At 45.5% G+C, this 25,883-nt stretch overlaps 1 protein-coding gene across 4 annotated transcripts in view; it reads left to right on the top strand.

Annotated features, from left to right (window-relative positions):
* The window catches only part of LOC146772922 (acyl-coenzyme A thioesterase THEM4-like), a 120,540-nt gene that overhangs the window by 87,044 nt on the left and 7,613 nt on the right, over window positions 1–25,883 (top strand). For all 4 annotated transcript variants that reach the window (XM_085637577.1, XM_085637580.1, XM_085637578.1 and 1 more), the window contains one exon: window positions 16,501–16,625. In XM_085637577.1, the coding sequence (XP_085493703.1) occupies window positions 16,501–16,625 (125 nt within the window). The remainder of the gene's footprint in view (window positions 1–16,500; window positions 16,626–25,883) is intronic.

Genomic DNA, 25,883 nt, shown 5'->3' with positions numbered 1-25,883 from the left:
TCACCTTTCTGAGGATCTTCCTCAAAATTTGATTGTGCTGCTCCACACTTGCTCCATATATCAAAGTGTCATCCGGGAAATATATGGCGTTAGTAAGCCCTCTCAAATACTTGCAACATCATTCTTTGAAACAGATTTGCTGCAGAAGATAATCCAAATGGCATTCTAGTAAAATAGAATGTTCCATCCATTGTGATAAAAGCTGTCATATCCCTGGAGGACTCGTGCAACCTAATTTGATGGTAAGCACCCTTCAAATCCAACTTTGAAAAGTACTTACAACCATTGAGCAAAAGGAGTAATTCTTTGATGTTCGGAAGTGGGGAGTTATCCGCAATTATGTTCTGGTTCACGCCTCATAAATCCACACAAAATCGCAAGCGTCTGTCAGTTTTCTTAGCTATCACAGCAGGTGAAATTCAACTAAAAGCCTCCACAGGTTCAATGATGCCCTCCTTCACCATCTCACACAACATAAGACTTACTTCTTCCCTCACCACAATTGGAACCTTCCAAACTTTGTGTTTTACAGGCACTACACCTGCTTTTACACAAATCTTGTGGCCATACCCCTCCAGGACCCCTGACTCCTCTCGAAAGTCCTCCTTCACTTCACTCAAAACATTTTCCACATTGTTTTCTTCCACCATTGTGACCATTTCCAATGCTCTTGGATTCGCAAGAATATTAGGATCATACTGATATATCCAACCTAGAATAGGTGGTCCGTTGTCTGACACATATACCTTCCCTTGTGTCTCTCGTGTTTTGAACTTTATTGGTGAAATAAAATACCCCAAGATACTTATTTCCTCCTCTTGTTGCCCTCCTGGACTAATGTCTTTGGGCAGTAACTGAATATATGACCATGACTTGTAAAAAATGCCCTTAGGAATTATGGAGTACCATGAACGAGTGTCAACCATAAGTGCTACTTTAGAACTTCCCAAAATGAGCCACGCCTTGGGCCTAGTTTTCCTACTCTCCATTCCCTCATCATCACCTAAACTTAAAATGCGTTCTCTGAAGCCACCATGATCACACACCAGCTCATCTCTTTCATCACTAGTCACCGCCACTTTGAACTTAGGCCAGTCCTTGCTCATATGTGCATAATTCCCCTTTCTACCACATCTACTATACTCTTTGCCAATGGCATAATCATTTTTTTTCTCAAACCCATGAAAGGTCCTTCCACATCGATTACCCCTACTTGAGCTTGGTCTGTTAGCAGAACTCTTCTGCCTTCTTTGACCACTTTTACCAACAGCTCTTACTTTGCTTCTTGTTTTCACCAACTCTCCAACCTCAGCAACCCCACCATTTTCAGTTGAACCGGTAGACGACTGCTTGCTCATCTCCTGCATTCTAAATTCTGACTCTTTGACCACTTTTGCATTGCCAATAGCATCCTTAAGAGAAGGATTATTTGCTGCCCACAGCTGTTCTTGGATCATCCTACTCCTGCATTGCACAATGAGTTGATCCCTTTTCACCTTATCCCCCATACCCATAACAACTGGCCTTTCACCGATAACTCTCTCAACCTAGAAACACACTAATCAGTTGTCACCCCCACATGCTGTGGTTATGTATAAAACTTGCCATGACAAAATGTGTTTATTTCACAAATCTAGAGCTCAATCTACATATAGCTTCTTTATAAGCATCAGCAATCCTTGCACCATTATCCAATGCCACTGACAAAAACTTAAACATTCTTTGTGCTTCTGAAATTAAAGAGTTTAACACAATTGCTTTTTTTCTTGCAGAACCATACTCTTCACTATCCAAAGCTAATAAGTAGTTGTTGAATATGTCAATCCAGCTTTCCCACTGAATGACCTGTGCCCCCGATTGTTGCAAAAATGGCAGTGCTGCTGCAAGTGAAACTTTCTCCACGTTGCCTAATTCCAACTTCTCCTGACATCAGAGCAAAGGAAAACACTATAAAAGCTCTTCTCCAATCAATAAAAGAAATTCTAATCCTGAAACTAGGAAATTATTAGTATAGATTTCTTTCCACAAAAGACTGGTGTCCACATCACCGCGCTGTGTAATAACTGGTGTGTGCGTCACTGCACTGTGAAGCACACTGCTGAGTTGACTTTTCTTTTCCCTTTAAATAAACTAGTGTGCGCTTCACTGTGATCTAGCACAACACTGAGCAAGATAAGGATACGGCTCCTTTAAGGATACAGCTCCTTTAAGAAAAACTGCAGCCGGTAAGAATTTCAGTTCACAAGGTGTGCACATCACCGCATTGACATGCAAATCAGTAAGGCAAGTAGATAACAGCCTGGGGCTCGCAGAGGTTACCCTGATGGCGCAGATGAGACAATAGTTTTCAAAAACACAGGTCTGAGAGAGGCCTCTAGGGTCCTCAGGTAGCCTAGGCTACAAAATTATTCTGAGCAGCGTTAGTCAAGTAGAGCAATGCTGAGGAGTCCGCGTGGGACTGGTTATGCAATATATGCTGGGACACAAGGTTTGGGATGACATCACATTTATTAACAGCATAAATGGAATATCATAGTAAATTTCTTAGTAATAGTACCGGTGCTCACATAAAAAGTGAAAGTGAGTGAAGTGAGGGGTGCCAGGGACATTTCAAATTTACATCGCATTGACAACAACAGTGAACAAAACTCCAAATGAATTAAATGTAGTAGTGGAGTTTTGGTTGTAACGGTCGACGGCGTTTCGATCTCAAGAAAGTGAGACCATCATCAGGACGAGATAAATGTGAGCAAGTAGAATTTTTATCGAGTCTGCTTAAGAAACAAGGACACAATTGGCCAGATCAGGGATCTTGGTATTGTTAGGCAAGAGGCAAGTTTGGAGCCTTGGAGCCGGACCGGATGGTCAAGGGGGAAGGAGGCACGAGCGGTGCAGTAGATGGAAACCCTGTGCCAAGGGGACTGTTGGGCGACCGCGGGGGACCACTTGAAGAAAGAAGCAGGACTTGGAAACTTGTTCCCAGAAGACTTCCTAACTTCACGCGCGTCTACTGCTGCCAACCACAAGAATTAATTCCCCCACACCCACGCTTGATGGGGTGCTACCTTCGACCCGACCTTGTTACGGGTCTTCTGCTTCTTTCTTCAAGTGGTCCCCCGCAGCCGCCCAACAGTCCCCTTGGCCAACGGTTTCCATCGTCCTGATGATGGTCTTACTTTCTTGAGATCGAAACACCGTTGACTGTTACAACCAAAACTGCTCAGCATTGCTCTACTTGACTAACGCTGCTCAGAATAATTTAGTAGCCTAGGCTACCTGAGGACCCTAGTGGCCTCTCTCAGACCTGTGTTTTTGAAAACGACTTGCTCACCCCTGGTCAGAATACTGGGGGTACCCTTGTTCTCTAACATATAGCACATGAGACAATGGCTGCGAATACAGCAGCCCGCGCTGGACACACTGTGATGGTTCTCATAATGCTGGCTGCTACATGCACAGGGAGTTCCACCACATTTGCTGGTGGTTCACAGAGGGTTCCTTGGCCACATGCTCTGAAGCTCCACCACAAGCACTGAATGATCCAGAGAGCATGCCGTAGAACCAGGTACACTCGCGCTGCTCACCCCTAACTGCTGGTTCAAGTCACTGGCGCCTTAAACTCTTTTGAACCCTCTCACCAGTGACTACAGTTAAGCAAAACAGCTTCCCTCTCCATTAAAGCGCATATTGACAGTATGTTAGAAAGGGTTGCATCCTAAACCTTTTTTGTGTGTCTTATAAACTCCGGCCTGGTTTAGCGCTCTCCTGTCATGCTGAGTTCACACCATCATACGGCAGGCTGAAGAGAGTAGGCTGTTCCACGTCACCAAAAACTGTGGTAAATGAAGTTAGGCCACACACGGGAAGCCTTTTGAAGCTTTTAATTCAGCCCACCGAAACGTGACTTTATCCTTGCCAGCCTCAGCACAAGCTGCTTATGTTTCAAATTATTACATTCTAACAGAACCTTGGAACCAAGGACTTGTTATGACAATACAAATATGACAGTTAATCTGCCACCTGCAATTTTTGAAAGCAGTTTTGTGAACCCACCTGGAAGGTAACTGACTCTGTCTGTGACCTTATCTGCTACTCTGGGGCAGAACAGTTTTGGGGTGTTACAACTGGGGGTCTCAAGATGGCAGAGGTATGCACCTTTGTCCAAGTAGGGACCTTTGCTTTTAGTCAGGGGAAGGGGGATACACACTCTAGATAACCCCTGCTCACCCCCTTTGTAGCTTGGCAGGAGGAGACAGGCTTATCCCTAAGGCAATGTGTAAAGTATTTGTACTCAAAACACACAGTAATACAGTGATAACAGCACAAATGGACACCACGCCAGTTTAGAAAAATAAAGTATCTTTATCTAAACTCAACAAGGCCAAAACAACAAAAATCCTACATACATGTAGTAAAATAGCACTGAAAACCAGTTATTTCAAAAATAAAGTTTGTAGAAAACAAATAGCTCCACCTGGGGCTATTGCAACGTCGTAACAGCAATAAATCCAAAGTACGGCGCCGACCGCGAGGTGCTCGGCGTCGGGCATGGAGTCACACGGACCCCCAAACAAACAGTATCTTTGGATAAAAAAGTCTATGACGATGCACAGCGTCATGGAGGTGAGGCGTCCATGCCCAAGTCGAGGCTAGCTCCCTTGTTGCCACGGGGAAGGTGAGACATTGTGTCCATGAGAAGGCCAGGACATGGAAAGTCGATTGTGTCGACGGTGAGGCGACGGTTCCTCGGTGGTTATCGGTCCTGTGATGTAGGCGCAGGCGGTGATGGAGGCGGTGCGAGCGCAGTCGTCAGGCACGGCCGATAACTGTGGGAACGCCGGTGCAGGCCGGGCGGTGCGTCGTGCACTTCACAAGCGGTGTCCCTGGCCTCTGTGTAGGTTGCGGCATCGCTAATGGCATCAGAGACTGGTTTTCTTGCTTTTTTTAAATTGCTTCCAGTTTCCAACTGCAGGAACAACCTCCAGAGGCACAAAACTAGAATAGGCCCCTCTTGGCAGGTCAGAACTCTCAGCAATAGAGTTCAGGGGAGCTGGAGGTGAAGTCTTTGTGTCCCTGAGACTTCAAAGCAGGAGGCCAGCACACACAGGCCCTTGGAGATTCTTCTTCAAGTAGGTTTACAGCAGAGTTCCAGACACTCCTCTGGAGTAGCCGTGCGCTATATAAACACACTATAACATAACATAACATAACATAACATTTGTCCTTTCCTCTGCAGAAGCAGCAAATGCAGTCCAACCCCAGTCAGCACACAGCACAAGGGCAATACTCTACCTCACAGCTTTCCAGCTCTTCTCCTTGGCAAATTTTCCTCTTGAGTCCAGAAGTGATCTAAAGTTCTGGGGATTTAAGGTCCACTACTTAATAAATCCAGACAAGCCCAGGCGGCCTGGTTTACACCTGAGCTTCGTAAAGAAAAAGGTAATTGCAAGAATTTGGAGAGGCGACAGACCCATCTTATCAATGATAAAGAGAAATTCAGGACTGCCCTTACCCAGTATCATAAAAATATAAAGCTGGCTCGAAAATCCTATATTGCCTTACAGATAAGCCAGGCAGAGAACACACCCAAAGCTTTGTTCCAGATCCTGAAAGCTTTTACAAATCCTAAAGCTTGTGATCTGGAGGAAGCCCCATCTGAAATCCTCTGTGATAAAATAGCTGATTACTTTATACAGAAAATTGATACTATCTATAATAAGATCATCTCTGCTGGCAGATCGCAGTTGGTTACCACAACCACAGATCTGTCACTGTGCTCGAAGGTAAATTCACTGGTGAGCTTTCCTCCACTGACTCAGGAGGAGGTGGAAACTCAAATGTGAAATCAGGTTCACCGCTTGATGTCATACCTGCCAGAATCTCGTCCTCTCTCACAAAACAACTGTCAGCTCCAATCTGCTCTCTCCTTAAATTTTTACTGAAGGAAGGCCATCTTCCAGCAGCGTGTTGTTATTAGACCTGTCCGCCGCATTCGATACGGTCGATCACCAGATTTTGCTCAGGATAATGGAGGAATCGGGTATTGGTGGTGTGGCTCTGCAGTGGATGACAAGTTTCCTTTCTAATCATTCCCAGACAGTCAACCTGGGTCTGTATTATTCTACATCCAAGGAACTGACCAAGGGAGTGCCCCAGGGCTCTTGTTTAAGCCCCACCTTGTTTAACATCTATGTTGCTCCCTTGGCCGCACTTCTGAGGACCTACGGGTTCACTCCAATATCATATGCAGATGACACTCAGCTTACATTCTCTTGCAATAAATCTTTCAAGGCAGCTCAAGCCACCCTCTCTTCCGGCATGCGGGCAATCTCTCAATGGATGCGTAACAACTTTCTACAACTAAATGCTGGAAAGACTGAGATCATGCTTTTTGGAGATGCTCCACTGCTGTGGACACCAGAGTGGTGGCCAAAAGAGACGGGGACTGCTCCATTACCGAAGACAGCAGTAAATAATCTAGGGGTTCGTATAGAGCAGGCTCTGACCATGAAGGAGCATGTGACCCACACGGTTGGCTCATGTGCTTAGCCTGCTGAGAAAAGTCTTCCCCTTCCTACCCGATTCCAGACGGAAGACTCTTATCCAGACTCTGGTGTTGAGCAGACTGGATTACTGCAACGCCTTGTTGATTGCAGCTAATGAGTCCTCTCTGGACTGCTTACAGAATACGCGGCTCGTTTAACACTGTATGCCCCTTACAGAACAGCCTCACTTTCCCTTCTCCAACAGCTTCATTAGCTGCCTGTGCGCAAACAAATACAATTTAATATCTGCTGCATTGTCCATAAAGCAGTGTGGGGAAAAGGACCGACTTACGTGGCAGTGAAACTCAACCGATATACTCCCCGTAGGGACCTCCGCTCTGGTTCGATATCCCTCCTTATGGTACCTAAGGTCAAGAAGTCAAGGACAGGGGGAAAAGCTTTTTCATATCTGGCGCCCCTCTACTGGAACCAGCTTCCCATTTAATTGAGGCAGTGCCCGGTCCATCTGCAGTTCAGAAAGGCTTTGAAAACTGTCCTTTTCTAGACTCGCTCCTTTGTGACAGCTTTCTCATGTGGGTCCGTGAGCGCTGAGATACTCCTTCAAGGGTGATTCAAGCGCTATACAAATCCATAAATAATTATACCCCATTTTGTCTTTATTCTTCTTTATGAAAGCTTCTCTGAGCCGAGTCCAAACCAGTTCTGTCCTCACTGGTGCAGTATGACCATCGGGGATGGAGACAGCATTGTGCACGGGAGACAGGCCCTTTCCGGTGCAAGGAAAACTTCTCCCACTACTCTAAATACAGTTAAGGTCTGTTCAGCTCAGCTCTGAGTCACCCAGGAAGAGTCAGGCACACCTCAACCTGACCCAGTGGCTGTCTACAGTGAATGCACATCCCCAGCCCCTGTCACTCTAAAACCAGGCAGTCAATCCACTAACAGGCTGAGGCAAACAGAATGGTTAAACAAGAAAATGCCTACTTTCTAAAAGTGGCATTTTCAAACACACAATTTAAAACCATCTTTACTAAAAGATGTGTTAATAAATTCTGAGTTCAGAGAACCTAAACTTTATTTCTCCATCTTGTCCCAATGGGAAGTTATACTTGTAAGATGTTAAAAAGTATCTCCCATGTTATCCTACGGGACAGATAACCTTACAATAGTGAGAAACGAAATTGGCAGGATTTTACTATCAGGAAATGTGACCCACACCAGTACATGTCCATCCTTTCACATACACTGCACCCTACCCATGGGGGTACCATGGACCTACCTAAGGGGTGTCTTACATGTAAGGAATGGAAGGTTAGGGCCTGCCAAGTGGGAGCACTTACCAGGTCGACATGGCAGTTGAAAACTTGCCACAGACACTGCAGTGGCAGGTCTGAGATACTTGTTCAGGGTTACTCATGTGGGTGGCACAATCAGTGCTGTAGGCCCACTAGTAGTATTTTATTTACAGGCCCTGGCACACTTAGTGTACTTTACTAGGGACTTACCAGTAAATCAGATGTGCCAATCAGGGAAAAACAATTGCAATAGCAAGTTACACAGGGAGCACTTGTACTTTGACACTGATCAGCAGTGGCAAAGTGCCCAAAGCATCTAAGCCAGCAGAAACGAAATCCAGCACAGCATCATAAATACAGGAGGTAGAGGCAAAAAGTCAGGGGAAACCACACCAAAGATTCCAGGTCTAGCAGGGGGTAACACCTTTTAAGTTCCTGATGTATACATATATTTGCAGATTCCTCACTGCATCAATCCTTTCAGGCACCAGACAGGATCCGGAAAACTTGCAACTGTTCGACAGGACCAACAGAGTGGGCCTTGTGTGGCCATAGCCACACCTCTTGACACATCTCCGGATGTCATGGAGCTGTGTAAGACACTACAGTGCAAACTCTGGCCAGTTCCTTTTTTCTATGCCACGAACGTGGATTCAGGCCTCCCCTATGTTTACAATTTGGCAGTAAAAAAATATTTAGTGATGTCACTTTTGTTAATCTCCGAGTGCCAGGGCTTTGGTCTGGATGTTTAGATTTTACACACTCCCGCTCCAGCGGTAAGTGTGATGTCATGCACTCTAAGGCAGTCAAGGAAAGATAAGAAAGACACTGCCATAGGCCCTATGGCTTCCATTGTTTTCCACACTGATCACAATAATGAGACGAGTCACCTAAAGCCATATTACACTGATGGTTTTTGCAATGATTTGGTGGATTCCCTTTCGCTGCAAATATCTCCTGAAGTGGAGCTGGAGTGTGCCTTTCTACCCACTTTCAGTGGAGGTGGCCTCTTGTGGGTGGTATTTGCAAAACAGCCAACGTAGTGGAACTTCCTCTTCCTGTTTAAATGCCCAGTTCTAACTTGTTAACTAAGATTCTGCCCCCTGATTCTTCTGTTTCAGAACTTCTCCTTTTGTTTAATGACGCCCAATTAGATTTGTTAATTTTTGATTTGGAGCATCAACTCTCAAAGATTATTGGTCTTAGCACACTGATGCTGTGTGGTAGAAAGTTTTCCCTTCTGGAAATCTGTCTTTTGTCTATTCCTGCAAGGCCACATGCTTGCTGGGTCACTACTCCTGCACACTTTAGGAAATGGCTCAATTGGCAGCAAATAACCTTGTGGGCCATGGCCTTAGGTATCAACAAATTCCCCTAGACACGCTGAATGGGTAAACCTCACGATACATCATGCCCTGAAGCTAGGTCCCTTTTCACTGTTAGTAAAGGATGCCCAATATATGAGCAAGCAGATTTTGTGTTCTAGGTTGAGGGCAACAGACTCTGTGGCTTGATCCAGGAGCACTTCAGTCACGATAAGGCATCATGCCTGCATTAATCCATTGTTTTTTATGGTGACATTCAGGTATACTGGATGGATATTCCATTCCACTTGTCACTCCATTCCACAGCTATCTACTTTTCAGCGATAAGGCAGACTTTGCGTGGGAGCAATTAAAGCAATGCAGTGACCCTTTCACTGGGCTTGGCCTTCTCTAAAAAATAAAATGAAGAGATTGATAATATTTTTTCATCTGATTCAAAGTCACCCTGACCCCAGGATAGGTGGGGAGGTGCTGGAACTTCAACAAAAGAGTGTGGGACTAGCAGCAGGCAATGAAGGTGGTGCTGCATCTTCGACCGCCTATGCCGAAACTTACCTCGACACGTTGATGGAGAATGACACCTGCAGTGACAGCTCCTATAGCAGATGCGCGGTCGGTCTGTGGAGAGTGTATGGGACCAAGGTCAACAAGAATATTTTGACGGTGACATCCATGCCACAATGAGCTTCATGCGACGTTCTCTTTGCGCCTTCAGTCGGAGGTATGGTGCTCACCCAGACTACATATGCAAATCGAGTGAGGGTCCGTGGCAGACATTTGTCATCCACAGGACTCACAGAGCTTAAACCCTATTGAGAAAGGCACACTGCCCCGTCACTAAAAAACGTCAAGTAGGCTGAATTCAGACAGAGGAACTGTTCGGATCCGGGTTGCTAGCACGAAAAAGAAGGAACTGACATCAGCACGTCGGGGAAGGCTTATATGGACTCCGTTGGCGTGACTCCGTCGGGAGATGACGTTGCTATGGAGTTCCTCAACACTCTCTACTGATGCACTGAGATACTGCTAAAAACAAATCCGGATCCAGGCTGGCGCCTGGGGAGGATTCTAAGATACGAAATTTGCGGCTAGATGTCTCTATTAGATAATGCAGGCCAGGCCAGTAAAAATGGCCAGGTGTCAACCCTATCCAGGAATAAATCGATACTACCAGGGTGAAGCTAACTCAATGATCCTGCTCGGTCATGTGGCCACAATTTAAGAGTAGATCTTTGTATAATTATTGCTAAACCAGGGCTCACACCCCAGTCAACCAACAACCCAATTTCTTATAGTGACCACACCTACTATGTTTTTGTTGAACACATTTGCCACTGATTTCTGTCAGGATGATATTGCACAGAATAACAGTAGGCTGCCTATATTTTAAATCTGAGACTTGCAATCTTGTTGCATTATTGAAATACGAAAATACACATCTTCCAAATTCAGAGAGGACAGAATATGACTCCCATAAATTCAACATGTTTATTGTTTAAAGGGCCACTTCTTCATTTTTCCCTATTTTTGAAGAACTGCAACTACATTTGACCCACAATTAAATTCATGTCCTTGACTGTATAGTTTATTTTGTATAGTGGTGTTTGACTATCCTCTTGAAGGAACCCAGGTGTAATTTAGTTCTTCATATCAGAGTCGGAGAGTTGCTGGGGCTGGGAGGTACATGAGGAGAAGAAATATCCCTTTTTTTCTTTTTTTAAACAAGTTGTAGAATTTGGATTTGTGGTGGTTTCCCACTTGTCGTCAGTTAGGTCTTCTAAAGGTTGTGGACATTTACTTCACCCCAAGCTTGAATACTGTGTACTTAAGGAATTCTAGATGAATTGTAGTCGCTTAGGAGAAGAAATGCACCTTTTGGAGGCCCCGTCTGAGATGCACCTGTCTCTTTACCTGTACTGTTCTTCCACTGTTGCCTCACTCTGACAGGTAGTTGAGACCAGCGCTGAATAGAAATGTGTCTTAACGCTTAAGAACCTCTAAAAGTCTTTATCTTTTCTAAGCCAACTGACTTTTCAGTGGCACTTTCTATTTCCATTTTTTCTTTGGTATGGGAACCAAAAAGATGGAACCAAAAAACTGAGGTCAACAATACTTTAATGCTCTTTGATGACCCTTGATTGTCCAACATAATATATCTTGCTGGAACTGCACCACGACAAATGAGTCTAATGGCTGCCTCTTCTATATCCACTGTAGCCATGGTGAAGTACTAACCAAAACTCGTGTCTTCGATATGTATTGAGCAGATGAAAATGTAATCAAATTAACTAGTTGATTCCATTATAACTTATCACAATATCTAAGTACAGATGTACCATTATCATCTTTAAATCTTCTACTTTACTTGTCTGGTGGCCCTACTCTGTCCACTCCTTAGACAAAAGTATTTCTTCTAATAACATAACCTAACATGAAAACTGCCCACTGACAAAGATGGGTCCTTGTCAGAGATTATTTGTTCCTGGGGTAGTTGGTCAGTCATTAAATGTAGCTTTATTTTTGCTTTCAAAATACCTTTCATCGAAAGAACTTTAGCCCTGGAAACTGCAAGGTGTTAAATATATAACCGGATGGAGGGACTTGGCTAGGCGAGCGTGGTTTATGTTCTTTCCTTTTCCATCACCAGGTGACTACCTGGGCTTGGCCTATCCTATATCCTTTACATGTGAAAGAATGACGAAAGTATTTCAAGTTCCAGTAATCCTTTTCTTCCAGCACCCTTCCAGTACCCTTGCCAGTTTCTTCATAACTACCCCTAGAAACATTGGTCTGTCTTGGGTGTAGCGATATTTCTACATTCCGTTGATTTTGCAGCTGGCATGAAAGAAAAGGACCCTGGACTTTGAGTTGCTTGTCAGTCAAGCACCTAGTGCTATACTTTGCCTTGATGTTTACAAAGAAATGATGAGACTGCTGCCAAGCCTCAACTTGACATTGGCATTTGGGGAACGTTGATCTGTACGGCTCACACAAGGAGGTTTGGAAATGGTTGCAGAAGCTCTGAGCACTTTAGAAGTTACATTAATAGGCTGTCCAAGCTGTCTTATACAACTGTAGAATAACATTTTTAAATATATTCTGCACTTGTAGGCTTCCCACCATGGGCCTGATGTAAGATAGTTCCATTCTCAAAAAATGGTCTTATATTGCGCACCAATTTTCATTTCTTTCTTTTGCTCATGGAAAACAATTTTGCAAACCAGCTTATGTACTAGTTGGTCAGGTCACATAATTCTGAATTGTAGTGGGTCACAATCAAAACTACGTCCTCAGTATTCATGAGTTATGTGTAGTGTTGGGGCAGAAAAAAATTCAAGACTGCAGGCAACTTACTTCATTCTTTATAGAAACCTGGGTACAGTGCAGGCATGCTTCACCTGCATGTTTAATCTGAATTGCCGTAACATTTTATTACCTCACAGAATACAGGCGTCTGCATTCTAAGAGTGACCTCACCAAGAAAGGTGACTTCAACTAAGAATGAAGACACATCACATTTTACATTGAACAATCAGTCTTACCCCTGAATAAACTATGCAGCGAAGCTAAAACTAAACCATTAACCAACACATGCACATTATTACAGTATGTGAATATCAAACATTAGGTAAGGTCATTCAATTATTACCATAATGAAAGCTTGGAGTTTTTCTCATTGAGATCCTTGATTCCTATACAATAAAATCATTCAGATACCCCGGACACTTAATATTGTGACCACATCTACTTTGAACCACATCTCTAGTTGAACTTGAGCACTCATCTCTGCACTCATCTCTCATCCTTTCACCAGTTTACATCTTTCAGCTACTCTGTACTTCATCCACCCACTTATTTTCCTCTTCATCCAACCAAGTATACCTTTTTCTTCCACTGCAATCTGAATCCAACAGCCTATGCTCAACACCCGCTGACTGCTTCCTGCACTTTTCTATTTTGCTCATGTCAAAAGCTCATCACTGAGCTTAGATGAGTTAAGAAACACTTCCCTAACCTGTAGTGGTTTAGAAAAGACATTACCACCCTTTCTAGTCCTTTCATGTTTCTTTACACCTACCCATTCACTAACCTCCCAAAATGCACTCCTTTAACCATCCCCCGTACCATGGGTATGTTTTTAACTTTCTTGTGCCTTATCAATATTTCCACTCACCACATCTGATTACCACTCTTTCAACCCTGACCCTGACATACAATTCAAGTTATAGTTTGTAAATGGAACTCTTCCTCCAATGATAGTAAATAGACTATACATTGTGACCGTAAGAGTGATCCTGTACATCCATAACATTTTCCCTACCTCCATTCTCCAATCTTTTCTTCTACTTCTCGCCATCTGTAAAATACCTTCTATGACACTGTTAAATCTCTCAAACTTCACGGTTTCCGTCGGCAAGTTGCACTGATGTGAATTTCTGCCGAATTCCATTTTGCATCAACTTGTTCTACTCCTGCTTTAAATTTGGCACCGGTATTCATGATAATCTTCTTAGGTAACTCCTCTCTTTAGAAGATCCCATCCATGAACCACAGCACTTGCATCAGCACACTCCACAAAATGTATTTCTGGCCACTTGGAAAATAATCCATAACAACCAAATTATAAGTGTACTTTCCATCTTCATCCACAATCGGTTCCATGATATCCATAACTAACCCATCCCGGGCCATCTCAGTACAAGGAATGGGACATTAAGGAGGCTTTAAGGTGATCTGTGACTTACCCACATTAGAAAAATTCGAGCATTATCTCACCACCCTCTCAATTTCAGTATCCATTCAGGGCCACTAAGAAACATCCTTAACTCTTCTCATACTCTTCACAATACCAAGATGACTCTTGTCACATACTTGTACAATAATAGTCTTCAGATCCTCTGGTTGAATAATTCTAGAACCTCTCATCATCATCGCACCCCGAAGAAACGAGACACATTTAAAAAAAAATAATCTTTCTCTAGTCACCCATTCATGACTCATAAATTGACCAGTTTAAGATCATCCTCAGACTAATTAGCTACACACCATGCCTGCTCAGTAATAGCAACACTCCCTTCAACACTCATCCATGCAATTTTAAATGAATCCCATGAATGCTTAGGGACTTCAATTAATCGTAAAGGAAGTCTGCCTGATCCGTTTGAATAAGAGCAAACTGTAATTAAACTGGCCACATGCAGGGGGCACGCTGTGTGACCTGTGTTGGAGCACCTCGCAACAAGTAGAGACATCTACCCGACCCCGGATGCAATGGTAACGCACACTTGTGTGCACACAACTGCTCGCGGTCACAACTGTTGGAGGTGCACTTGTGACTGCAGGTGCACTTGGAGACCGTTTGCAGGTGTGGTAGTCCAAGGCTGATTCCAAACCTTGAAGTATCCGCAAACACAATAAAACTCACATGACCCCACAAAGCCCATCTGCCACACCTTCCTCCTTCACAGCCAATTAAACCACCATAGGAGTCCAAAATGGTGAGGAAGTCGATGTGGCACACAGCAACCACTAACGGCAGGCAATCCAATGTGGGAATCAACCCAGGATTCAGCTTCATCAAGCTCGTTGCCAAAATCTTGTAGTGTTCTGCACAGGGGCGGCTCCTCCATTATTGCGTCGCCCCAATGAAATGCCCCAAGAGCTGAAAAATAAAATGGTAATTAAATTAATTCATTACCATTTTATTTTTTGGCAGCCCGTCCCGAACGAAGTGTCAGAACGGTGCGGGCCTGCTGAATGGCAGCAAGGAGGAGGTCGGGCTGCCTTTGCACTTGTTTAAAGTGTGCATGTCTCTTTGGTCGGACGTCCTACATTAGCCAGCCAAACATACACATTTAGAGATCTCTACCCCAGCTGTCTCAAGACAGCTGGGGTAGAGAAAGCAAAAGCCTCCAGTGCTCTTTTGAGCACTGAAAGAGGCCGCTCCCACCAATCCTGGCGCTGCTCTGACAGCACAAGAGCAGCACCGGATTGGTTTAGATAGTTAGCTGCGGCCCTGGAGTTATGTTGGAAGAAGACCGGAGAGAGAAGGATGCTGCAGCAACCATGATAAGTACATTTTTATTTTAATTACTTAATTATTTTTATTTTATGAAACCACCCACCACCCATTTGCTTGCCCCTCCACTCGCCGAAGTTTGCAGCTGCCACAGTTATTGTTATTGTATTTATATTGCACTCACTACCCCTGACGAGGCATCAAAGCACAGTTGGTGCAGCAGTTAATCCAAGACTGCAGGCAAGTTTCCTCATTCTTTATTGAATACTGGGCAGATGTAGCCATGCTCAATCTAAGCTTCTGAGCCTACTCTGTCTTAACATTCCGTTACCTCACTCTAAATAGAGGCACCTACATTCTAAGAGTGACCTCACCTAGGAAAGCGACATCAACTTTGAATGGAGGCACAACAGAATGTTGCAAAGTGAAACTCACTGTGATTGGATGGCATCACAGTGATGGCGGTCAACTTGGGTCAGCAGACAAACATGTCTATGATTGTGCTTTACTAAAGAAAACTTTTTTTCAGAATTTAGCCCACTGCAGATGCAGAAGCTGAATTTTAAAAAAAAGGTTATACTTTCTTTAAAGTTTGTTTGAGAGTTGGCGTGGTCCTTTGAACCACTGGATACTCCCCCCCGCCCCCGCCCCCCCCCAATTTGTTTCTTCTTTCACAAAGGAAAAGTGGTCCCAGAAGGATTCCTTCTCTTTTGCAAATTTGCTATAACCCCAACTCGGGAATCAATAGCTTATCAATGTTTTGCGACTTGATTACAGTCCCAAAAAATTTAAACATACCATAACACATTTTTGTATGGAAGGAATACTCTGAGCACGCACCTTCCAAATAGGGATTTGGTATGCTGTTCTAATCCCATTTTATGATTCAGTAACATGTTACCGAATTGCAAAGTGGATTAGTAGATCTAAAAAGCCATTTTGTAGTAGCAAACCCTGTGATTTGCCCTCACTGAGTACCAACTGGGCTGGAAAAGATGAAGGGACTTTGGATCAGAAGAGAAAGATCTTATCCATCTGCAAAAAGCTGCCACATGTTTCTTGCTGATTCGATACCCTGGTTGCTGTTTTCATCTAGGTATTTGAGGTATGGTAGCATTATTGATTCCAGGTAGGACATGCACTTTGTCTCTGAATCATGCAAATCATCTATTGGCAGATGTTGTATACCAGAAAAAACTATCAATATGAATGTAATAAATCTGCATTAATAATAAAAATGTGGCCACAAATGTACTCCTTGAAGACGACAGGCAAGCCGCCTGCTTCTTACAATTATGTTTTGTGACCTTCTTTCCATGTGTCTTTTGTTACCTCTTATTTCCTTTTTTCCCCAGCCCCATCCCTCTGGGCTCTGTGATCGTGGTTGAAGGCAAGTTAGAAAAAACTGAAGGGAAGAAGATATTCCTCTCCTGTCAAGTCAAAAGTGCAGATGACACAATCCTCCATAACGAGGCCAGTGGTAAGAAGGCAAGCATGTTGCTCCTCTTCACTATTTCAGACTTTGAGGGAACCCTGGCCTGGCTGTGAAAAGCTGATTGCTGTTTCAGCAGACACAATTCCCTTTGTTCCTCCTCACTTTCAACATTTGGTACGAGAATAGTTGGAACAGTACACTTATTCGCACATCGGTCCATGATACACTTAGTGCAGATTATAAACCGGGATGAAGGCTGGTTAGCACTGTTTGGAGCATTTCAAAGGCTATATATGTGTGTGTGTGTTGTGTACAAGGCAGGAATTCACATGTTGAAAGAATTGCACTGCTTTTAGTGTAATAGTCCATTCACCACAGATTGTACTTTTTGTGAATTGGTGTAAATCCGTTCATTAGTTTTTGAGAAATTTAGGGTAAAAGCAATTGTATATTTAGACAGTTGGGTCCGCAAGACTCTCGAAAGACTCTAGCGTGAGTGCAAGTTTAAAAATGGACCAATCAGATTGGCCCGGGAGCTTTATCACCTTTGGGTCACCTTGCTCCGGTGGGAGTTTGACTCCCGCGAGAGTGAGTGTTCTGATTGGCTTCCAGCAACATGAGAAAAATGTTTCTGGCAGCCATTACCAGACTCGGAGATTTAGTCCCCTGTTATGAACTGGTATAAAACAAACAATATAAGGGCGCAGGGTGCGAATACCCCGCCCCCCTAGGCTCCATGGGGGGGACCCAGAGGGACCCTCTTTGGGGCAAAATTAAAAAGCACCCCAGCAAAAAATACAGCAATCCCGTGAGACTCTCGCAGGATCGAAAAAACAAAAACAAAATGAAGGCCTGTTTATCAACACTTGAAGAATTAATTGCTGAGACAGCCGCCGTCTGGAGTTTGTCACCTTTGGGTCACAGCATATGTCAGCAACAAGCTTCCTCTGAGCCCTGTAAGTGGCAAAATACATATTCATTGATTTGAATGACAACTGTAACGTTTGATTTGTAATGTCCATATCGCTCCTTTTTGCCAGTGTTGCTGGTATTAAACGTCCTCCTTCTGAGAGGGAGCTCCTGGTAATACCACAAGCACGTCAGCTGTCTTTGCTGCTGCCCTCTCCCAGCTAAAGGTGTTCACAGAGTGGGGAATGGAGAGAGATGGACAGACTGACAAGCTGGAGGGTGCCAGAAACGTGGCTCGGCTGAGTTCAGGTAGTTGATTGACTGCAGTCTTTCTTCAGTTCTTTCTTCAGTTCATAAATACAAACCATAAAAGCACTTGTATGTAAAAACATTTGAAAAAATTGTTAAAAACAGGTAAATATTACAAATTACAAGTTAACATCAGAGAGCTACACTCTACAATCAGATTCGGAGCCTAAGAGCCAAAGTCATCGGGCAAAGTGTAGAGTGAAAACTAGATAACAAAGATAAGACATTGCATTAACTAAAACAGCCCATTCTATGCCAAATATATTACGTGACAGTTTTGAGGGGGAACAGCCACAGACCAAAACACTATAAGAGTTACAATAAAAGAAAATCAGGTCAGCTGCAATGATAGAGATTGTCTGCGCTGGAAGGCACACTTCAAACTTGCATTTGCAATGCAATAGGACTCGCATTTACGTGAGACCTATTGCATTGCAAACGGGAGTGCGGGCTGCAGGGGGCGAGAAGGCACGAACAACAGGAGTGTAGGCGGGGGGCTGGAAGGCATGGGAAGAAAACACTGCTCACAATCTAAATAACACATACCATGCAACACTCGAAGTATAGGGTCCAGTAGCCATGGAAGTATACAAATGATGACATGGCTGTCATAAGAAGGGACTAACAGCCTATAAACCAATCGGAAGGCAGCATTTAGAAAGGACAGAGACACAAGGGAATGAAAAAGATGGGTGGGGCAGTGGGTGGAGCTTCCACTCCATACTCCATTACTGCATGCCTCACAGAGCGAGGAGCGCATGCACACTGCCCCTATAGGCCCGAACTAAACAGCAGTCACACCTAAATATACTTCCAGTGAAGTGAGCTTCTGTAGAAATAGATGGGTCACAGCATGCTTAGAAGTCAAGGCACCTTTGAGAAGAGGAATTAAAAACATTTTGGTAAAATAAGAATAAAATCAGCAAAAGAATACAAAGTGTGCCATGGTTTGCAAGGAGGGCTTGTCACAAGGGCAGACCAAAATAAAATGTAGGTCGTACTGGCCTAAATCTAGTCAATAAAGTCCTATCCCAAGATTTTGGCACCAGCTCCAGATATGGTTCCAAACATGGTGTGGTTAGGACCAACAGATCTCCTTATTAGCTGGTTTCTTCAGCCCCAACTATTTTCTTCCCCTACTTCTAAGTTCCTGAACCTGGACCTGAACCTGAACATAGGTTTTATCTCTACTGAAAATGTTAGTTGGCTGAAGAAATATAGCAGATCTGCCTAACTTATTACAAGTGTCCCTAATACACGAAAACCACGGGACACAGGAGCCTCTGTCACTCGACAGACAGTCCAACATAATTGTCTTGTTCCAAATTAAACACCATACCATCTATGGCGCCAGATTGATTTATTCAGCAACGTATGGTATACCAAGTTCCTCGTGAACAGATTGCATCAACGATCCCGGCGAAATACAGTGGATACATCTGCCTTGCCCTGTAAGAACCTGGTTCCTTTGTAGCCCCACAGGCCAGCGCCATAAGTTAGGACAGGTAAACACTTACGTTTGTAAATCTCCACCAGGGGTGCGATATGCTTATTGCCAACTTTGGAGGCAAGACTGAAAAGAGAGCCAATTGAGTTACAAAACGTACGTCTCCTTATTTTTCTGGCACGGTCCCCAGGTCCCCTGGGAGTCAAATGTTACCCTCAAGTAAGAATACGAATGCGGTCTGGTGATGGAGAGCCCCCACAACACAAGAGTTTGCAAATTCAGATTTTGAGGGCCACAGCCCATGACAAAAGACTTGGCAGAGTTCGTAAGCTGGCTGAGGCTTTAGTGATATTTACAAAAATATTTAAGAGTAGCTGAAGGCCATTAGGTGTTCAAGACAATAAGACAGTATCATCTGTGTACAGGAGGGGAGTGGTGGTCTGTCTGTTCGCAGCTGGCATGTACCACGCTGTCAAACGCGCAGGCCATGTCCAGGACTGCAGTCTGTTTGAAGGAGTCGCCTTGTGTTGATTAATCTGTGCAGTGCTTGTGTGCAGGGTCGGATTGGTAAGGTGGACACTCGGCCAATGGCCGAGGTGCCGGTGACCGAGTTCCAGCTGTGGGCTGCATTTTTGGGCACCATAGGGTCTGATCTGGGCGGTGTATGTGTTGTTCGGATGCTGCCAGTGGCCACCTGAGTGGCCTTTCTGGAGGCAGATGGACCTCCATTACCTCCCTTTTATCAACGGCAGAGGTGTCACTCCCTTTCTCACACTGGGCCGGCTCATTAATGTATGCATATTGAGCGGGGCAGGGGGCCTGAGCAGAAGTGGCTTCACTTGTATTCAGGTGTGGTTCACCAGTGTGAACTAATCTGTGCATTTTTTTTTTTATCTAAGTGAAGTTAAGAAAGCATGCCTCTGTCAGAGACCCCACCCCCTTCTTTTCACCGAAGCAGGGTTTTGCAGAAAGGCAATCCGAAAATGTGGGCCACATGTCTTTTTGCGTGCCCGGGCCGATTTTTGATCCCAATCCAACCCTGCTTGTGTGCACCACCTCTATCTGGGAACTTACTGCTGCTGTCAGAAGACTGGACCTAATATGTTAAATCTGTTGGTTTAGGTGGATGCAGACCTAGAGCAGGAGAGAGAGGAAAGAAGACTTGTGAAATAAAGGGGTGCGTAAGAAAAGAAAAAATCTACAAAGGGAGAACTTGTGGATGAAAAAACCCGCAAGAGTGATGTAAAGACATAAGCAGTGAAGGATGGTGGAAGAAAAGGCAGCTGGGTACAAGATGAGACAGTCTTTAAACATTTTTACTCTTTTTTACTCTTACACGGTACCCCTGACACCCCGCCATGATGCTGCCTAGCTCCTGGGGTATCAAAGATCGCAGTGCTCAGACAGGCACAGGCCTCTTCTATCTACCCCTTATCTTCCCTCACAGCGTCAAGCTCTTCCAATCCTGATCGCATTCACTCAGGGACCTGTCAATGTGTCCTCTGCTAGACCCTCTCTCATTGTCGCCCCTTGTGCTTTCCTGATACTCACTGCTTCCCCAGTGTCTCACTACCTCTGCCCCCTAATCCTCCTCATATCGGCCTTGACCGGAAGAGGAAGGAGGCCAGTATCCAGCCCTAGGCAACAAAATGGCAATAATTCGGGGCACTGTCAGTGTGTGTTGTGACACTCCCTCCTTTTCAACCCCCCGCTGCCCTCCCTGCTGCTTTTTCAGGTCTGTATGTCCCTACTTCCATATCTCGCTACACTGCAGGGAAGCATCTAACCCCACTGGCATTCACAGATGGTACCACTGATGTGCCCGTGTGCAGATCCTCTCATAATCTCACCCCCTGGCTGCTTTCTTCATGTTCCAGTAATTCAGCCCCTAACACCCAATTATCTGTCTAAATTGGGAGTTTCCGTCTTGCCTACGTCACCTGCATCCAGCCCTGGTTCCACTGTCGATCCTGCACATTCGAGTGACCCATGGAGGTCTGCCTATCCAACGCAACGGTAGCTGAATTGGATTATGACCGGACAGTGCGCCCCCTGTTGGCCCAAAGGAGTGTCACCGGGATAGCCGTTCATGGGATGCACTGATCTTTGGCGTATGTGCTGGCAGTTGCGCATGGGAGATTGCACAACTCCTCGTGTGCAGTGACCACATCGAGGCGCTCCCCTATTGGGCTGTGTTGCGGATTGGGGAAACGGCGTGGACTGAGCACATCTGCCCAACCAGTTAATGGATTGGCTCACCTTGGTGTTCCTTGAACTCAACAACGATGTACTATTGGAACACATTGCACATGAAGCTGCGCTGGCATTCATGGACGAGTAACTACGTTCCTGCAGCCACATCGGATTGTCACCCACAGCACAAGTCCCAACACCTTGTTGCATCGTGGGGAATGCTCACATAACCCACCACAACAGAGGACATGTCTACCTTGGTCTGGACTCTGAATGCATGTGCGTGGAACTACACGTGTGTACACACACCTGTGCTAGGTGATGCAGTTCCATGGTCGGAGCAGCACAGCGTCGTTTGGCAACGTTACCAATTCGGACACACTGCTGGGGGGAGAGTACACACATGGCAATGTAGCACGACATGTGACCTTGTCGGACCCTTTCACCTGATCACTGTCAGCAGAGCAGACAGTCGGTGCAGTCCGGTGGCAGAGCACTATGCAGACCCCATGGGCTGTGAGTCTTGCCCCCTCACACGGGGCAATGGGCAGACGCCAAACAACACATGACTCGTTCAGCAAGGCAAGATGGGCTGAGACCATTGCCATCCGTGATGATTGTTTTTCATTTTTGCTTCCCCATTTCCTGCACCTCGACATATTCCCATGCTGCCTGTAAGTGTCTTAAGCATGTCCCTGACTGTTGTGGCCTTAGCCTTGTCCATACTGACACGCACATGCCAATAAAGCCTACGCAACTCCACTGGTGTCTAACTGTGATGAGTGTTGATTAGATTGACCACTCTTGTGCCACAATGAGCATCGTCCCTACACAAGGAGGAACTGACTGATGTGTGTACAATGGGGGTGGGTCCCTTTTGACAGCTCCACCTCTATGAGCCAGACATTGTTTTGGGATAGTTGCTGGCCGACCTGTGCACTTACGTGTCTACAGCAATGTGAGTACGGTGTCCAACCTCGGACCATTTGGAGCAATATTATAAATCATAACAGAATGTGTCTACACAGATGTGTGTGAGTAGGTATGCGACGTGAAGTTCTGTTGTCACATGTGATGTAGGACACCACTTCTGGCCTGCTACCGATTTGGTCATTCCTACACACAGCCCTATTCAATACATGGACGTGTGCCTACGTTGGAGGGTTGTGAGATTGTTGTTTATGTGCACTGTGGACACAGCTAGTACTCACCTTCACAGTCATCCAAATGGCCATGTGTCTCAGGGATAAACATGCGCATTGATGTCATTCACCAGGGTGTACCTACATGTGCAATCATTATCCCTACATCCAGCCATACTTCCATACATGAGTGACCATAGTCATGACACATTGGTGTGATTTAGAATGTTTTATACACATTCTGGTGAATGACAGAGCTGGAGCTGTACATGGCCATCCAAGCCCACATGACATGGAAGCCCAGTGGTGGGCCATCCAGAGTCCTTTGGGGATTGAAAAGTGATTTGGAAGAGGGGGAGTGCAGTCCGCAGCAGGATTGCTATGTAATTGTCCAGCAGTGAAGATATGGCAGTCCGTGTCGGGGTCCAGGTGAATGTCGCAGAGTGTTCCGGGTGTCAGTGGAAGGTGTTGTCCCAGGGCATGATGCATAGGGCAGAACCAGGCAGGGACAGGCCATATGGCGGTGATGGATGCTACTGCCTCCTTCCTCACACAGTAAATTTCCATCCACATATTACTCCTCTGATGCTTCGTCTGTGTCCGGTATGTCCGGTGTGTGTGGCGGTGTAATGGCTACATCACTGTGTTTCCTGCTGTGTGGTCTGTGCAGGTGGTGGGGTCACCTCGAGGCAGTTGGCCTGCCCTGCTCCTGGGGATGTGGTGCGGAGGCTGACCATTAGTCGTTGGAGGGTGTCTTGACATATGTGCAGGTTGTCCTCTTCATCATCACTGATGAGATGTGTGGACTGCTCTGTAGGAAGTGTTGATTGTCCCTCTGCAATGTAATGGGGAGTTGCAGGTTAACAGAGTTTCCCATGTATGTTGACGATTTGCAGATGTTTACATTCAGACTGCATGCCAATGTACACTGTGACTGTTTTGTTGGAGTTGGCTATTTGATGGCAGACAGTGTGATTTTCGACTACATGACGGATGTGTGGTAGTACCCGTACATTGTCATCACACAGTGTCAGGCAATGCCAGATGTGCGTGGACAGTTACTATGCACAAGCAGAACCTGTTGTGTCCTCTGTCCTGTGGTGTTGGTGTTGCACTTTGTATCACAGTACCGTCATTGCTGATGTTCTGTGATTGCTATGTGTGTGTGCTGCATTGTGGGGGAGTTGCCCCTGCAGCTCTGATTTTGTGTACCCTTATCCCTTTGAGGCGGTGTGCCTTTGAATTGTGTGCTTTTTGGGGGCTGAAATGTTTGCGACTTGGGTTGTATGTGCTCTTGGACAGATTTTGTGGCCTTGTGCATTGTTCGTCCGCTGCGTGTATTGGACGGCATGGGTTGTGGGTGACCGTGGATATGTCAGAGTGTGACCTGCTCCTTTACGGATGTGATCCGCACTGGGCCACCTCCATGTCGATTTGTACACCATGTCATGTTTTTTGGCTGCTGCCATGCTATCGGGCATGCAGTGTCACTTGCATAGTCAGTGTGGCTCACACATCCGCTGCTTTTCTGGATTCATCACATGTGCATGGCTCGGTTGTGTCGTCGGTGATTTGGAGGGGGCTCATATGTGCACATGGTGGACAGGGGCTTACTTGGTGTTTGTATTTGTGCTGCAGTGTTGCAAGTGTATCAGGGACATTTTCCACAGTCATTGTGCCCATCTCCCCCCGTCCCCCAGTCCCTGGTGGTTACTCACCCTGTTGCTGTTGGGTCATTTTGAGATGTGTCATGGCCCCAACTCCTGCCACTGTCTCCACACTGATGACTGTGGCCACCATTTCCTCCAGCTCATCCAGCGGCGCAGGACTCCCACCTCCAGACGCCGTTGCTGCCTTCCTGTTGGCGGCGAGTTTCTCCTTGGTTTGGCTGTGCACTTCATGCCAGCGCCTCTTGACCTCCTCCATTGACCTCCTCGACACTCCGACTGCATTGACCTTGGTGAGGATGGACTGCTAGATTTCCGTTTGGGTTGCCAGTGCTGCAGTGGAGGTGTTGAACAGTTGTTGATGGTGTTCTATCACCTCCGTGACGATGATCCGGTCTTCCTACGACTGAATCCTCTTCCCCTTCCCTGAACACGGGGTTCCATGCTGGTCCTCCGTGGGGCTTGTGGGGTTCCGGTTGTCCTCTGCACTCGGTCCAGGTGCATCCATGATGCTACACAGTTTGAATTGGTTTTGGTGTTTTTTTTTTGTTGCTTTCATAGTGCATTTTCCCGCATGATGCATGGGAATTGCAGGCCTGTCGCTGGTTTAGCTGATTTTGGTATCGCGCTTTGTGGCATCGCAACTTTTTGGGCGTTCGTGTTTCGCATTTTATGTTTGACGCGTTGGTTTTTAAGCGATCATTTGGCGCGTTATCATGCTGCTATCACATGGTGCCGCCGGGTTGGGAATTGGGCGTTAAGACGGTGTTATTTTCTCACGATGGACTGCGATATGCAAAGTTGCGTTAAGCTAAATTTGCGATGGTTATCACACGTTCTTGAGAATATGCCCCACAGTATTTTAACCGAAGCTGGGATCAGAACACTTGTTTTCGGCCCGTTGGTCAGACTTCTAGCTCCATTCCACATCTTTACACTCAATATCATGTTTAACCCTAGAATATACAGTGCCACTGCTGGTTTATTTGATGCTGCAAAATATTCACGGGTTCTTCGTTGTCGATTCATGGGTACATTTGCTAGTTCCGTTAACCTAATGCAGGCGGGTGTTAAAAGGTGAAATCCAGAAAAGAGCAGCGCCCACTCCCTGAATTCCAGAGATACTTTGTGCCCTGGGCCCCTCCAGTAAAGAGTAGCACCGGCCCTACCCCTACCCCATAGAAAATCAGCAGAAGCCCCAAGTCCTCCTGCACGTCCTTCCCCCGGCCCCCCACGTCATTACCTCCAATCTAACGTGCACAACACCTGATACATTTTTTCATCTCTAACAAAGGGCCCATATAAACCCCACCTCTCCCGCATCCCAACATTGCCTCCAAACCAGGCTGCGTAATGATACCTCCATTCTTAACCCCCACCCCCAAACACAACCGCTTAATTTAGGAAAACACCCTAGACATTAATAGGAAGACTGACCAGTTCTCTTTCCACGTCATGCCTCTTTCTTCCACCGCCCTACACTTCCTGCCTTCTTATCTTGCTTTTGATGGGTATTTTTTTTATCCCAGCCTTTTACCTTTCTTTTTATTTCACTCTATTTTTCTCATTTCTATCTTCACTGACTTTCTCTTTCCGGATTTGGTTCAAAGTCTGATGACGAAATGGAGGTTCCCAA

The sequence above is a fragment of the Triturus cristatus genome, chromosome 12, assembly GCF_964204655.1.
Source record: "Triturus cristatus chromosome 12, aTriCri1.1, whole genome shotgun sequence".
Classification (NCBI taxonomy): domain Eukaryota; kingdom Metazoa; phylum Chordata; class Amphibia; order Caudata; family Salamandridae; genus Triturus; species Triturus cristatus.
This window is presented reverse-complemented; position numbering and strand designations above follow the sequence as displayed.